This window comes from Orbicella franksi, chromosome 10 (assembly GCF_964199315.1).
Source record: "Orbicella franksi chromosome 10, jaOrbFran1.1, whole genome shotgun sequence".
NCBI lineage: Eukaryota > Metazoa > Cnidaria > Anthozoa > Scleractinia > Merulinidae > Orbicella > Orbicella franksi.
This window is the reverse complement of record NC_138154.1, coordinates 14302817-14319248: the sequence shown is the minus strand read 5'-3', so window position 1 is coordinate 14319248 and position 16432 is coordinate 14302817. Positions and strand designations below refer to the sequence as shown.

The 16432-nt window shown below is 38.4% G+C and overlaps 1 protein-coding gene across 3 annotated transcripts; it reads right to left on the bottom strand.

Annotated features, from left to right (window-relative positions):
• Window positions 1-384: 384 nt before the first annotated feature.
• LOC145499531 (uncharacterized) lies at window positions 385-15328 on the bottom strand. 3 transcript variants are annotated; one of them, XM_081479047.1, is made up of 12 exons: window positions 14805-15328; window positions 12277-12624; window positions 10859-11602; window positions 10458-10494; window positions 9335-9428; window positions 5444-5539; window positions 4661-4710; window positions 3334-3471; window positions 2502-2616; window positions 2066-2132; window positions 1844-1923; window positions 385-1217 (listed from the first exon to the last, which is right to left on the bottom strand). In XM_081479047.1, the coding sequence occupies exons 1-12, from the start codon at window positions 14968-14970 to the stop codon at window positions 1206-1208; spliced, it is 1947 nt and encodes a 648-aa protein (XP_081335173.1). In that variant the 5' UTR covers window positions 14971-15328; the 3' UTR covers window positions 385-1205. The 3 variants fall into 3 exon arrangements, with proteins under 3 accessions (XP_081335173.1, XP_081335175.1, XP_081335174.1); XM_081479049.1 differs by having other exon boundaries at window positions 10859-11593; XM_081479048.1 differs by having other exon boundaries at window positions 386-1217; window positions 10859-11599.
• Between the last annotated feature and the right edge of the window lie 1104 nt (window positions 15329-16432).

The window sequence follows — 16432 nt, the reverse complement described above, 5'->3', positions numbered from 1 at the left end:
CCTTGCGGGCTACGGGTCAATAGCCCATGAGGCGAAGCCGAATGGGCTATTGACCCGTGGCCCTTGAGGGCGAAGGGTCTAATTGTTTTAGTATCACCCAACTAGTCGGACAGAAAAGGCAATAATAAAGTTAGCAAATGCAAGTTGAAGAAATATTTGTTTGGGAATAAAACAAAAGATAGCGTCACGCTCGATTGCTCCAATTTCGCTACTCGAGGACTATTACTAATAGTCCTCTACTAGCGTAGCAATTAAAATGCAGGATTTGCATTAGTCCACTAGTTGGGTGATACTAATGGCTGATAGTATACTAGTAGCTCAGCCAATCAGATTACAGCATTTGCATTAGTATACTAATAGAATTCTACTAATAAAAATTAGTGCTCTGTTCAGTTGTAAGCACCCTGAAATTTTCAAGAACACGAGAGAACTGTTTGTCAGTTGAAGTTTAACTGTTTCTCACGCTCATACTCGCGGGAGTGAGATGTGGAAGAACGCATATCCCCCCCGGAGGGGAAAAATCCCAAATGTCGAGGATGCTCACCGTCTCGCTTAGGGATATAAATTCAAGGATCCTGGTCTCACTTAGGGTGCTAAGTACGAAACACTAATGTTTCAAGCTATCAAAGTATCTTTTAGGGTGCACTCGAACAGATAATTAAAGAAACGCTCTCATTTCCGTTTTCAGGCTCAATTTCCGCCGATCTGTCGAGTACGGTCTACTAGCCCATGGCTCCTTTCGCGGACAATTGGTGTATATCTTTTAGGGGTCACGTCCAGATTGTTTTCCTTTAGGGGTTCAATTCAAATTTTTCACCGAGCATCCCCGACCTTTTCATATGGACGTCTCCCCCCGGGCGCACATCATCGGAAAACCTTTTACATCTGAGAATACAGGGAAAAATTTGTCACCCAAGGATACCATACCCCCAGGGGGATTTTGCTGGGAAACTGACTTTTCACTCGCAAGAAATGCTTAGCAATGTCACCCAAATCTCCAGAAGCCCTCCTTCGTTCAGCCAATGCCCACAATGAGTCAGTGTACAAAACTTGAGAGTTTATTCTCTTAGAAACTGAGTACATATTATCCTACAACATGCGTCTTAGTTTTATATAGATAACTCGTTTGAACTCCAGCAAAATATTGCCGCTCTACTGAACAAGGCACCGGTCTAGCAAATGTTTTTACGTCATACATGGTGTTCTCAGTCAAATGCCTGTGAGAAAAAAAAAAAACTCCCAATATTAGCCTCAGTTGCAAGCTCGTTCCACTCCAATACCAAGAACACGAATATGGCCTAATAATTACAGGTATTCACTTTCCTTATAACTGGACAACTACGTCATTGGCGCGTCAATTACGTGCGTTTTACTGGCTTCCTTAGTGGTTCCCTGCTTTTTGCAAAACGTATGGAAAATATCACTGACTTTTAAAGAATTGTTAATCTCGAACTGGTTATTGATACAACAGACTATTTTACAGTTGTCCGCTTATTGACCTGGCCTCTGAATGGCGGTGACCTTGTTTTGATCCAGACCTCACTGCTTTTGTTGTGTTAATCAAGTTGTTCCAATGCTAACTGGTTACATTTACACGACAAAAGCAGAGAGGTCTGTATCGAAGCAAGGCCACCTTCCGCCTGGCTTTCATGGGCCAGGTCACTGAGCACACAACTGTAAAATGGCCTATTTAGTAGTAATTGGACTTCCTGTAGCACAATTCAAGGAGTAATTGGGCTCGTAATTTTGCTCCACTTAGCCCAGTTACTATTACTTATGAATGTCATGCAATAAATTTGGAAAAAAATTAAGCATTTTTCTAACAATCCATTGTTGGACCTACCAGTCTGAAATTTCTTTCCTGTTCTTTTCTTCTCGTCTCACTCAGTCGGGCAATCTCATCAACTTTTCTTTGAAGTATTCCTGAGAAGAAATTTAATAAGTATTGCAAGAAAGTTAGCACTTAAGTCGACTGGCTTTAAATCACACAAGCCACATTGAATTATTCTTGGCCAAATTAAATAGTAGAGGTAGGATGACATGTCGTTTCTCAAAGCTAACTAACCTGAGTTTTGATCAATCCACTGTAACGAATTCATGTGTGCATTTAATATCTTTGCTATCTGTGCAATCTATAGGCAAAAACAAAAACAATAAGCACTTTAATGTAACAGTCCCTCCATCCATCCAGTATGGTGGAATGCATCAATATAACAAAGGGTGGGTTATTCTTTATACATCTGCTGACCGGCAGAAAACACAGATTGCTCTGTACTACTGAACCAAATGTTCAACCCTCAAAAACATTGGAGACCTTGGAATTTTGGTGGCAATGGCAACTGCGACGGCAATGGCGACGCCATAATCCGAGAAGGACTAGGGATAGTTTTACACATCATCCAAATCTTGTTCCCAGGGTCTCTCTATCTTCCTGCCCCATGAGTGACGAGGACCCTGGAAACGGGCTTGGGTATTATTGACAAACTATACGTGGAACTTACTGGGTCATCTGTGTCCTGCTGCTGTGTGTTGGAGGTGTTAAGATGATCGATGATGGTCTTGAGGTCCTGAACCATTTGCTTCAACTGTCCGTCAATGTCCTTTGCCAACTTGTAACTGAGCGTTTAAAAAAGCGACTCAAGATCAACTCAAAATTAATGGTGAAAAAGTGAATTAGTAAAGAATTGGACGGTTTCGTTTAAAGAATTGTCTTTCTAAAACTTCTCACTCCCTCCTTGATTGTTCAGCAGCAATAATGTATTAGTACGCAGTAATTTATTAATATGTAGTAATATTAAATGCAATGTTAATGTATTAATATGATAATGTATTCACCACCATCAATACCAGAGATAACGCCAGAATCATTTAACGTGGGCTCAAACCATTTAATCATTTAACATGAGCTCAAACTCAACTCAAACCAACAGACCAACTCTTAAGCACTGTTGTTGGAGTCATTGTGTATTGTGGCAAGACACTTTGAAAAAGTGGATCAGTAAAGAATTGGACAGCCTCATTTAAACAAATGGCCAAAGTAATCTTTGCCTTTCTTAGTTACAGACCACAAGCTGATCCCCTCTCCCCCTTTCACTAAGTCCAACTGCATGAAATCTGATGACACACTCTTGCCACCGAATTTTGCCAGGCCAGTTTTCCTCTTGTACTTTTTTTCACACTTTGCTTGATGGACTAAGCATAAAGAGGGACTTATCATAGTCTATCTCAGTTTTTATGCAAAAACTTTGCAACAGTGACCTTGCTACATTCACCTGGCAGATCCATATAACCAGTACTAGCCAGTCAGTAAACAGTGCATAATGTATCACTTACGTGAAGTCTCTCTCTTTGTCTGCCTGCTGAAGCTGTCTGCTGCCTGAGTTACTAGTGCTCACAGCCTCTTCCAGCGGCTTCAGCATTTCCTCTAATTCTTGTTGCTGCGCCATTATGAAGTCCAACTCCTGGTCAAGTCTAAGAAAAAAGTTAGATAATTCTATTAACAAACTATAAGGTCTAGATGTAAGTTTTGGACTTTTCAACTTCACCCCTCCCCCCACCCTGTCCCCCACTCCACTCATTCTAATGACCTGAGTGTTAAGTGTGAAGGACCGAGAGAATATGATCCCCCTACATACCAAGTGAGCAAATACCACATTAGTTACCACATGGATTACGAATTCTTTATTAATAAATAGTAAATGCCAAAAGGAACATGTCCAGAGTCGTACATCTGGACTTACAATTTCATATAACTGCTATAATAAACTAATTACAAACTATTTTCAAATGTATGAATAATAATAAAATAAAATTTAAAAGGCATCTGTTCACAAAACAGCATTTATGACATTCAGCTCTGACACATGGCAGGATGTAAGGGTGTGCCCTTTTCCTAAGGCTCCTTGATCTCTGGGGTGGAAGCTGTTCATGAAGGGGATGAGTACTATCAGCAGTTATCTTATCCCATAGTAGCTTATCTTTGATTCTAATTAATTTGGTTCTCATTAAGTATTATGGAACCTACTTAAAATGGACACCAGGGATGGTAGAGATGGAGAATACATGAATTATAGGTTCTCTGGTACTGCTAACAGTGTAAGTACACTGTCCCCGATATAGATGAGCACATATTATGAAGATGTCTATCAGAAGAGGTATGACTGTAACAGTTTTGCAAGCTTACAATTGTTCTATTTTTGGTGTTAAACTGTAAGTCATGTGGTCCACCTTCCACCAAGTCAATCACAAAAAGCATTCCAATCTCAATCTTGAAAACCTTCTTTACAGCAATATTCACTCAGGCAGTTCAAAAAATAAGTTATTTAAAAAAAAAAAGATTACCGTGCAGCCCAGATATACATAAAGCAAACACTCTAACAACTCAATATCCCTTATGCATGTCAAAAAGGTGTTCAATCATATTCTTCACAGGAGAAATAGCAACAAGACCCCAAAGTAGAAAATCTTCATTGCTGAGACTCTGAGTTGAGGTTTACATGTAACTCTGAGAAGTAATTTTGGTTGGATTTTTAAAATTTGCTGGTTCAACAAAGCACTATTTGTTGAAGGATAAAGGTACCACTGTATGTAATCTGAATACACATCCATTCAATAGAAAAATATTAAAATTTGATGATAATAAGTGATATTATTTCTTGACCTTTTTTGTTCTGCTTTCACATTCTCCACACCAGCATTTAATTCAGTTATCTGCAAAATAAAAAAAAAACATTTCATTCATGATAAATTGCACTGTGAAAATATAATTTCAATATCAGAACAATAAACAAGCTAAAGGCTTTTAGTTCATTGCCAGCAGGTTAAGGATTAAGTTGATTTGAAAGCAATAACCAGATGGAAAAAAAAAACTGTGTAAGGATCAAATTATTTCACCTTAGTTTAGGCATTAGAAGTAGATTTATTGCTAGTAATTTTGTGATGTTTGCTTTTGGTTTACAGGTTTACAGTGTTGACAACTTTTAGACAACTTCTGATGGCTTCCATCTCTAATCAACTTGCCACCAGTTTCAAACATTCACAGGTTGAGCCTTTTGAAATTCCCATGAGAGTAAATGGTGAATTTGACAATTTATTATTCTCTCTACCCTAGACAACTCCCATGTTCTAATTGGCCGGTTCAAATACTTAGAAGCCAGCAAAAAGTTGTCAAAAAGTTATCAAGAAGATACCAAAATAAAACTTTCGCAAGTAGCAACGGTACAGTGGACACCACTGTAAGAGTGACTTTTATTTTCCTTGGTTTCAGATTATGACTTCAAACAAGGGGCAAAGATATACCGCAAACCACTTAAAAAATTTCTAATCAATACAAATTTAAACACCACCACATAAAATTAAAAGTAGTTGTCAAAAAATGAGACGAAAAGAAGTAAAAGAGAAAGAGAGAAAATAAGGGGTCACTCTAACACTATATCATATGCACCTTTTCTCCATTCTCCATAAGAAGCCTATCCCATGAATTCACTTGTGCTGCTTGATCCAGAAAGGTCCTTTCATAGTCCGCTAGCTCCTGAGCCCACTAAAACAGAGAACATGTTCCATTTGAATGACAGAACATCATCCAAAGTGACTTGAGCCAAGTAGCTAGCTTCATACAAAATAATTCAACAAAATAGTAGAGAATAGCAGCAACGTTACTAAGATATGACACAGAAAGGTCAGGTAGATGTTCTCCTCTGTCAGCCGATAAAAGTTGTCCATTTAAGAAATATAAAACATTTTCTGTGTTTATATCAAGTTAAAGAAACACGAAGTTTGGGAGAACCAGAAATGTTGTGGAAACACAAGCTGACAGGGGAGTGTTTTCACAGCTTTTCCGAGTTCTCACAAACTTCCATGATTGTTTCAAAAAGTTGATAGAAATATGGAGAACGTGTTTTCTATTTCTTTTAAAAAATTCCGAGACGAAAAAAGAAAACAACTTGTTCACTTTGATCATCAAAATGAAAATTCTCTTTGCTCATGCCATCATTACGTCAGTAGCTCATGCTAGTCCTGTGTTTCTATTGTCAAATGAGTTGTAAAAACATGATTGTAAACCAATAAGTGCACATGCTTTCTTTGGGCTATTTTCTAAAGATTATTAATTTTTGCTTGTTCTTGTATAAGTTGACTAGCCAAATAATTGTTCATCTTCAACTATGCAAATGAGTGGCCACTCTAAAGTTGGGAGGGTGATACTTCGAGTGTTAAAACATTAATAATTGAATCAACTTCAATCAATCAGCTTTATTTAGAGAGGGTGACATATGAGAATATAGACTGATAAACTAGTGGCCTTCTGTGCTAAAAATCTATGAGTGATTATAAAATAAGCAACTTTAGTACAAAGTAGGAAAAATAAAAAGTTACAATATGTAAAAAGTTACTAACAATAAAAAGTTACAAAAAAAAATTGTATATATATATATATATATATATATATATATATATATATATATATATATATATATATATATAAAACGGTTATAAAATGCCTCAAGCCAACAAAGAATGCCACTGCGTCAGGAGGATCAATGAAGATTCACAGTCCAAGCCTCACCGCAAAAATGAATTTAAAAACGTTTGATAAAGCAAGGACGGACAACTTCTGACGGTAAAAAAAGTTAAAAAGTTAAAAATTTAATAGAAAAACGTTTCGGTCTTAGACCTTCATCAGTTACAAGAGAAAAAGGACGAAAACTAAGTTTAAATACGGTTACAGTGTGGGAGATTACGTAACGAAATGAAAAATACAATATTGCGCTATTAATACATCGTGATTAATACAATACAGGAAGAAAATGCAAAACGAGAAATACAATGCTGTACTATAAATTGCGTCATACAGGGTGATAATTAATAGACCAAACGAAAAGAATACAATACTGTGCATAAATTACATTATAGAGCGTGATAATTGCAGAACTAGGTTAAATTCAACCTAAAAACTAAAAGAGTTAGAATAGATAAAACGGACTCTTGCAATGCGGTAAATATAACAGGAAAAATAGTTTGCAAGGATAAGCAGTTGAAAAAAAAAAAAAAAAAGAAGCAGAAGAAACCTACGTTTACACTGGACAAGGTTAATAACAAAATCCCAAATCGAGGCCTTTGGAGCATTAAAGGGTTGACAAACAACAAAATCCCTGGAGGGGCCCTTAAACAATAAGCTGTAATAAGATCCCAGGCAGGGCCTTTGAGCATACCTAACACCCAAAAAGCTGACAAAATCCAAGGAAGGGCCTTTGAACTGCCTTATGGCGCGAACGCATATTTACACAAGAGAAAGTTAATTATAACAAATTCTGTTTTTGGAGTGAAATTCTTTTCTTTTATTTAAGCCATGGGGAGCCAAAGAGAACAGTTGAGCACTCCAATAAGCCTCTTTCGTAATTAAAAACCTATCGATCTCATCTGAGTCATTAGGGGCCTGCACCTGATCAATGCATTGGAATTCAAAGTCATCCAAGGAGTGTGGAATTTTATTGAAATGTACTGCTACCTCACAAGTGGTTTTGTTTGTGAGCATAGCAGACTTGTGGTTACGAAACCTAACCTGAAAATCGGTGGTAGTTGATCCTATGTACTGTAAACGACATTTCTTGCAGGAAACTAAATAGATCACGTTTTTAGAATCACAAGAAAGCCTTGAATGAATGGTGTATTTTCTGCCCGTTTTAAAACTTAGAAATGATTTAGATTCAACAAAGAAATTTCGACAGAGATCGCATCTATTTCTTTCACATTTAAAGCAGCCATTGTTTGGCTGAATTGTTTGTCCCTCATCGGCGGTTTTAAAACGAGATGGTGCTAATAATTCTTTCAGGTTTTTTGTTCTACGAAAAGATGGTATGATAGAGCCTTGAGGGAAAAGTTCTTTCAATTTAGGGTTGGATTGCAAAATCAACAAATGCTTTCTAATTATGCTACTCACATTAGGCAAATTAGGATTAAATGTGAGAACAAATGGAAATAATTTCTTCGATTGTTTTCCGCGTTGCCGTAGTAAATCATTCCTAGAAATGGTGGAGGCTTTGGAGAATTGATCGTCAACTAATTTGGAGGGATAACCCTGATTAACAAGATAACCCTTGTACTCAACTGTTCTCTCGGCAAGGAAAGTTTCTTCAGAGCAATTTCTCTTCAATCTAGTCGCTACTCCAAAAGGAATAGCCTTGAAGACATGCTTGGGATGGCAGCTAGAAGGTGGAAGATATAAATGACTATCTGTAGGTTTAGAATAAACATCAGTTCTAATAAACCCATCCACAAGATGTAAAGTAAGATCAAGTACGTGAAGCTCACGTTCAGAAAAAACTAACTCGAATTTAATAGTAGGGTATAGAGAATTAATGTAATCAGTAAATTGATGTAAGGCAGGAAGGCCTTGCTGCCAAAGATCAAAGACATCGTCACGATAACGCCACCACAAGGACAGCTTTATCGGACCAGAAAACTTAGCTTTAAGATCAATTTCACCCATGGCTAGATCGGCATAACTACATGCATTTTTTGGACCCATGGCCGTGCCATGAATCTGAAGAAAGAAATTCTCCTTAAAAACAGAATGGTTGCTTTTCAAACAGATTTTTACGGCTTCTAATATGCAAGATGTAGACAGAATTTTGTTTTCCCTAGCATTCAAAGCTTTCCTAACTGCAGTAAGACCAAGTTTGTTATCGATGTTGGGGAACATTGAAACCACATCCCACGAAACCAGTAAGGTGCCAGTTGGAAAAGGGCCACTCGTGTTAAGATCTCCTATTTTTTTCCAATATATAGTAACAATGATTTAGAAATTCCTAAAAATTCCTAACTATAATAAATAAAAGTTAAAATATTAAAGTTAAATATTGAGAGATTGTAAAATGGTGAACACTTTCCAAATGTTCCATGGGGGTTACCTTTAAATTTATTACCTTCAGCAAATTACCTAAGGAAACCCCTGTGCCCTAAATAACCCTTTGCCAGGTAACTACATTGCGTTCTTGTCAAGATATTTTTCTCTTATAATCCCTCTCTCCACCCAGGTGTATGAAAAGGTACCAGTCAAATAAATTTAACCCTGAGGGGTAACACTGCAATGGACTAGACACCCATCCACGGCCAGGTGATAGAAATCCTACAGAACTAGTCACTTCGTTCTACAGAGACTAGGATAAGCTCTGGTAACAGTGTGGGAGACTTTGGTCAAACATAGACTCAACCTTTCACCTACTGATGGAGTTAATTCACCTATATCAACTTGTAACTGAAGAAAATTGTTTACCTCATGTACACCATGCCTGCAAATGTAACACAGTACTTTTAAAGAACCTCATCAATGTATTACCTTGTTGATGTGCTCTTCAAGCTGTTTGTAGGTCAATTGTGGTACATTACTTGTAGCTGTTGCTGCTGCTGCTGCTGCTGCAGTACTGGGTACACTGTTCAGAAATGTAAAGTAAAGCCAAGAGTATAATTATCATATATGTGTGTTATTGAACTACAGCGAAGTTAGTATTGAAGAAATAATGGACAATTTCTGTTTTTTTTGCAGGTTTACAGGCCAAGCCACAGGCTATGTCTATAAACTTACAAAAAAAGGAGAACCAGATAAACATTTTTCAATAAGGACCTAAAAAGCTAGTTCAATAAGGTACTTTTTGTCATGGTTCTTGTTAATCTGCTGATATGAAGGCAAAAATACTTCATCTTCTAAACAAAAAACTGTTTATTTTCATGCAATGAATCGAAAAGGCAATTTGCCAAAATTAATTCATGAGTGGTCCATCTTCATGATCCATATTGCAAAATTCGGACTACTAACTAAAGGGAACCAATCAGACCAGTTCAGCGATGTTACAATGTTAATTTCTATATGTCTGTGGGCTTGCAATTTCCACTGGCTGCTGGAAACTGTCTGAAACCAGTCTAAGGCAATAAGTCTAAGAACAGTTCATTACACACTGTGGTCAGTTGCATAGCCTGATAAATCACAGCAAAAGCAGCTGGAAAAAGTGAATCAGAGCATTTGCAAATCATAACCACAAACAGGTGTTTATGAAAGTACCTTACATTCTACATTTGTATCATTTTTAAATGTTGTTAAATGCAGTTTAACAAAGTTAACAACAGAGAGTAGCTAGTGCTTCCAGGCAGTGGTATACATATGGTACTGCATGCTCAGTGCTCTTTGCCATTGTACTAGCATGTTCCACCGTGGCGGTCATTGGAACAGTTGAGTTGGTCTATTCATCAACATCTTTCTGCTCCCCCCTCCCCTCCCTGTCTCCACTGTTAACTCAGTGTGACAAGTGCCTGGAAGACTGCGTGGGGGCTCATGGCTGGGTTGTTATACTGTCTAGAGGCCAGCTGGTCACAGTGGAGGCCGCTGGATAGCCCAGGCACCCATCTTCCATACAGCATGATACAGTTGTTAAAGACATTTAATGCTAGACAATTTTAATCTTCACCTTGCTGCACTTGCTATTGTTCCAGGCCCTGCAGCAACTGCAAGAAAAGAAAATTTGTTGTGTGATGAAAAATGAAAAAACCAAATTGTCCACTCTGCTACATACACAAGTTTTCTTACAAACTCATAGAGAGCAAGGTATAAAAAGTAAACACTAGACCTACAGAAAGAATAACAGCCAACAGTTGAAAGAAACTTCCCTTAGTTCAAATACAATTCAATTAGTGATGAATTTACAGCATACGTTAAAACTATATAATAACAAATGTTCAACTAGCAACAAAGCTTCCTTCACACTTGTCTCTTAATGTGTTGAGTATTTCTCTGGGCAAGCTTATTACACCCAAAAGGTCTTTGGTTATGTCAGATATGGCCTTTAAAAGTTCAACAAAGAGAACCAACCTGTCGTTGTTGCAGTTGATAGTGACGTAGTTGTTTGTGTTGAAGCTGCAGGAAAAGAAAACCCAGGTGCTGTAGTTGTGCCAGTGGTACCAAGGGTGAGGCCAGTGGAGGTTGTACTAGCGGTGGCGGTAGCTGCTGTGGTTTTCGCTAACCCAGACAAAGAGCCTGTGACAGGAGTAGCTGAACCAGCAGCTGCTGCTGGAATACCAAGTGTGAATCCAGCACTAGCTGGAGTAGCTGCTGTCCCACCTAATTTGAGCCCACCTCCAAGAGACAGTCCACTTGTTGTAGCCACTGCTGGAGTGGCTCCCACAGTAAGCCCAGAGCTGGGGTTTCCTCCTGCACTGCCACTTTTGGGCCCAAATCCTGATGAAGCTGAAGAAGCAGCTGTCGTTGCACTGCCAGGTGCAAATGCTGGTGTTGGATTCACCGTAGCAGGTGCAGTTGTTTTGCCTGTTCCAAGAGTAAACCCTTGTGATGGTGCAGACCCTAAGCTTAATCCACCTGTTTGACTATTTGGAGTGCTGAACAAAGAGCCTGAAAGTCCTGTGGGTTGAGCCAAACCCCCACCCAAGGTGAACCCAGTGTTTGATGTCCCAGTGGCGGCAGAGGTTTTACCAAGTGTAAACCCCCCTGTGAATGGGGAAGAGGTGGCACTTGTAGTTGCACTAGCCAGTGAGATGCCTCCAGGTGCGGCAGCAGTTGCAGAGGGTGCTGGGGTGCCAAATGCAAGCCCTGATCCTCCTCAGATGAAAACAAAATTTAAAGCAATTATGAATCCACTTTCATTGATAAAATACTTAGTCTAAGAGCACAGGCAATGAAACCATTGGACAAGTTGGCTAAAATCAAGGTTAATGTCCAGAACAGTCAAATCTTCACTAACGATCTTCATAAATTGACTGTCTGAGATAATAAGCCCTGTCTGGACCCATGTTTCATCTGAAGGACTCACACGACAGAGAGAGAGAAACTCTGGTACAAATCTAATGAGGCCATCATGTTGAATCCTTTGCATGTTTATTCAATTTTATCAGCCAGCACCTTCACTTACTCACTTTGGTTTTCTTGGATTAAAACCAAGGCCTTCAGGGTTAGACTGTTTTTGCACAATTTAGTAACCTATCTTTTCTTTCATATTTTCTTCTGTTACTTTTTTTTTTATTTGAGTTTAACTTAAGCTTAATTCCGTGTATCCTAAGGACGTGATGGGCCCTATGCTTCAGCATCCTATGAATGTTTTATGGGTATATATGCATGATTTGTTCATAAACACAAACTCTATTTTCAAGTAACCTGCAATCTTAAGTAACAAACCTCTATTGAGCAGACACCACGACCAAAGTGTGTCCTCTGACTAGAGATCTCACTTTGATTCTGTAGAAAGAATTTACATGAATATGATGTGGACAACTTACCAGCGCCTCCTAATTTCAAGCCACTACTGGCTGCTTGAGAGGATGGCGTTGCTGGGGCACCAAAAGAAACCCCACTTGAGGTGACAGAACCAAATGCAAACCCTCCAGTTTGTGGAGTGGATGTTGCAGATCCTGCTGGTTTGCCAAACTGAAAGCCACTGCTAGGTGTTGCTGAACCAAAAGTGAATCCCCCTGCTTGAGTGGCAGGTTTTGCACCTAGATTTAAACCTCCTGTGCTGGCAGGTTGGGTTAATCCCCCTGTGCTTCCAGGTGTTGTACCAAAAGGTATGCCCCCTATGCTGCCAGGTGCTGCTGCAGATGTTGTCCCAGAAGAACCAAATGAAAAACCTATAGACAAACAACAAAAGGATTAAACTCTACATCAGGTAAATCCATATATTGACTATATAATTCCTCACAGAGTAAGGATCAGACATCAAATCACACAGAGTGTTCATACGTGTACATGGCTCAAGATTTGGTGCTCGAAAATGCTGTTTAAAGTGCATAAATAATTAAATAAATTGCTACAAGTAAAATACAGTCATAGTAATCAATAATTATTAGATGAGGTTGAGCAAAATAACTTGATTTGTCAGTAGCAAGCAGATAAACTATTTGCCAAAGCCGAAGGCTGAGGCAATTAACTGATCTGCAATACACTAACAAATCATGATATTTTGTGATAACGAAGTTCAATATTGTTTTATCATTCGATAACCAAGTTTTTTTTTTTCATATTTAGGGAAGCGATTTGCCATTTTTCAGTTGAGAGTGGTAAAAAATTACCCATGAGCAGAATATTATTTGCTTTTACGCATTAGCAGACCATTATTTATAGGCAGTTATTTGCAGGTCACGTGGTGGGTTCTTGGCCAATGAAAAGGAAGAAAAAATTACATTGAATGATAATTTTTCTTTTTACATGGCAGGATAGTCTCAAGGTAAATCTCAACTGTCATTCTGATTGGTTCGTTCTTGGTCATGATATCACGGTATGGCCACTTCCAAAAGCCAATTTTTTTTGTTTTCTAAAGGCACCAAATTCAACATTTGCAGCATGGCCTGGGAACTTTACACTAAACTGCTTACTAACGTAGCTTGCTAGAGCCATACCTGGGAATATTTGCCCTTGGTTGTTTTTATATAGACCTTGACCTGTCAGCCCGTACTGCCATGACCTCAGGGCAACATTCCCCTGTAGGCTAGAGCCCTTGTGCTTGGTTAGCAAGAGGTTATTACTTCAGGTGATTGATGGTATTTTCAATAGAAGAATGATATCATATTCACAAGCAGTAACAATGTATGGGTGAGACTTCAATACTTTCAAATCCACCTCATCATGTATGCTACCTAGTTAATTCCTTTTTCTTCGGTAACAAAGAATAACCCTACTCATGGTTTTTGACACCATCTTGCTGGATAGGCAAAGCAGTCAGAAATTACAGTGTTTGTATGGGAATCAGATGGCAAAGAACTTAAATAATGATTAAAACTTAAAATAATGATTTTGCACAACTTATGAATCGCAACTTGACCATACTAGGTAGCAGATTGTATTCACCAAATTTGAAGGATGTAGCTGGACTAGAAGATGCTTTATAATTTCCCATACATTTTTCCTGCGAACTGTATCTACCCAGCCAAATTTACAGACAAATGTATGGAAATTTAGAAAAATTAACAGAACGTCTTCTAGCCAAGCTACATCCTTCAAACTTGGTGAATACAATCTTCTCCCTAGTATTTTAACACTGCGATTAACAAATTGTGTAAAATTCAATATTTAAAAAAGTTATTTGCCATCAGATTCCCATACAACCATCGTAATTTCTGACCACTTTGCCTACCAGTCAAGATGGCATTGAAAACAGGACATACCCAATCAATGAAAATTGATGATCAGAAAAGCAATCGATACAGGTTAGTTAATTGGCATCGATTGGTATCAGCCAATTGATGACCAATTGATAATCACACAACAGTCTTCATGAATCATTGATTGCCATCGACTGGGCTTAAATTTTTTTTCCTGATGAAATGGTTTACTGCACTGTCTCGTCAGCTGAATAGTTATGTTGACTTTATTCAGTTAAGTTGATCTTCTGTCAATGTCCTAGACCCTGTTATTGTTTTAATAATTAAAATACATTAAGAGACTGTGCCGTTTAGAAATCGTGATTGAAAATAGGATCTGTCAACAATTGATGGCCATTGATGCCAATTAATCGACTGAAATTGATAATTGATGAAAATCAATGCCAATCAATGAAAATCAATGACAATCGATGATCAGATCAACCAGGACGATCTATTGCTCATCAATTATCAATATCAATCGATCGATTGTCATCGATTGTCATCGATCATTGATTTCATCCATTGGTTACGTCCTGCGAAAACCGTGCTAAGGCCTATTAGAAATTAGGATTCAAACCATTAGGATAACGTGTTTTCGTTTGACATAACAGCGATCGGACACGTATTTTTTAAGCTACGCTACTTGTGATCGTCTCAGTAAATTTTACCTGCTGGTTGCTGTGTCGGTGCTGGAAAGCTGAACCCTGATCCGACTGAAGGAGCACTTGATGTGCTAGTGCTGCCAAATGTGAAGCCCCCAGTAGTCTGACCAAGCTGGGATGTGGTTCCAAATAAACTACCAGAAGGTTGTTGCTGGTTTGGCTGGCCAAACATATTTATCTTTGAGATTAAGGACTCTTAAACTCACGTTTGTGTGCTATACAGTCATTTCAGTGCACATTACCCGCCATTGCAGGAGAAGCTTGGCTACCAAGCACGCTAACCTCATCCCCAGGGTCTTCTCTACTTTTTAAAATGGCGGAGCCGGAGAAACTCTGGGCTCGAGATTGAAACGGGACCTAAATGTTTGGGCGTGGCGCTCATTTTTTTTTTTCACCGTAGGGAGATATACCATTAACGAAATAACCTTGGTCCTGGATAACCCGAACGACGTCCATTTTGAATTTAAAACTTTCGAGTTGAATACATGTCATCCTTCCCTAGATTCCCGGCCTAAGTTTGATTTGTTGTAACGTTGGTAGTTTGACTCGATCCCGAGTTAACCTCTCGACAACGGCGGTGTAAGTTAGTAGTCAACCTTTTATCTCCCTGCCCGTAGAGGCTATCTAGAAAGTAGTTTTGGGGGATGCTTTTTGAGCTCGTGCATCTCACCATAATCATACATTCAATCAATCAACCAACGTGACTAATGAACAACTTTATTTATTTGTCAAAAGAAAAATCCTGCTAGCTGCTATCGTTACAAGGAATCTGCTAAATGATTGGTTGACTAATGCATCAGAACTTCGGAGGTTTTCTACTGGCTATAACCCTCTGGAATAAGAAGTTTCAGTAAAATTGATTGTAGAAAAATAATCCAGTTTGAAAGGAAGACGTGCTATGGAACGCGCGAACGAACGAACACACAAACAGGGTCAAAAACAATGTCTCTGCTTGATACACGTTGTTGATTGCTTGAGCATAATGTTTTGTATAGAAATAATTTTTTTTAATACTTTGAAGTATATCCCTAAGAAAAGAGGTAGATTTTGCAGTCGCTAGCTTCTGTAAAGTCTTCAGATTTCCAGATGATGTGTCATATGAAACCCGTTAATTTTATCAATATATCGAAATGATAGGCGAAAACAATGTTCTTCAGAAAATTAAAGACTCTTTTGTACTTTTGTGATGCAATTAGTGATTACAATTGCTACTTTTGTTCCTCTCGCACGTGTACAATGCTGCACGTCTATCGTCATGCATGACTAGTGGCAATCAGCGAGGTATGCAATGCTCTATATATCCTGCGTCTATATCAGCTTTATTCTTTGGGAAAGATTAACACCTTCTTTTGAAGCAGGGTATTTAATTTTTCCTTCCAAAGCCAAAAATGACGTTTGTCATTTTGCTGAGCTTCGGTGAAAGCTGCAAAATGTACGTGACAGACTGACGATTGATACTCTTGGACATAGGAGTCATATTTTTTACCAACCATTTTGCTTCGAATAATACGCAAATACGGTAAGTATGAGCCGAAAATGATTCATTTTTTACCAATTCATTTGTAAAAAAGCCATAAAAACTCTTCTGTTCACGTCATTCATTTGTTCTTGACAATTGATTGACAGACGGCAAG

What these genes read in the sequence shown, in the direction of transcription:
- LOC145499531 (XM_081479047.1), bottom strand. Translation starts at nt 14,970, where the DNA reads ATGTTTGGCCAGCCAAACCAGCAACAACCTTCTGGTAGTTTATTTGGA. An exon ending in ATCAACTGCAACAACGACAG is followed by an intron (nt 10,495 to 10,858) that starts GTTGGTTCTCTT and finishes CTTTTCTTGCAG; the next exon opens with TTGCTGCAGGGCCTGGAACA. An exon ending in TTGAAGAGCACATCAACAAG is followed by an intron (nt 5,540 to 9,334) that starts GTAATACATTGA and finishes TCTCTGTTTTAG; the next exon opens with TGGGCTCAGGAGCTAGCGGA.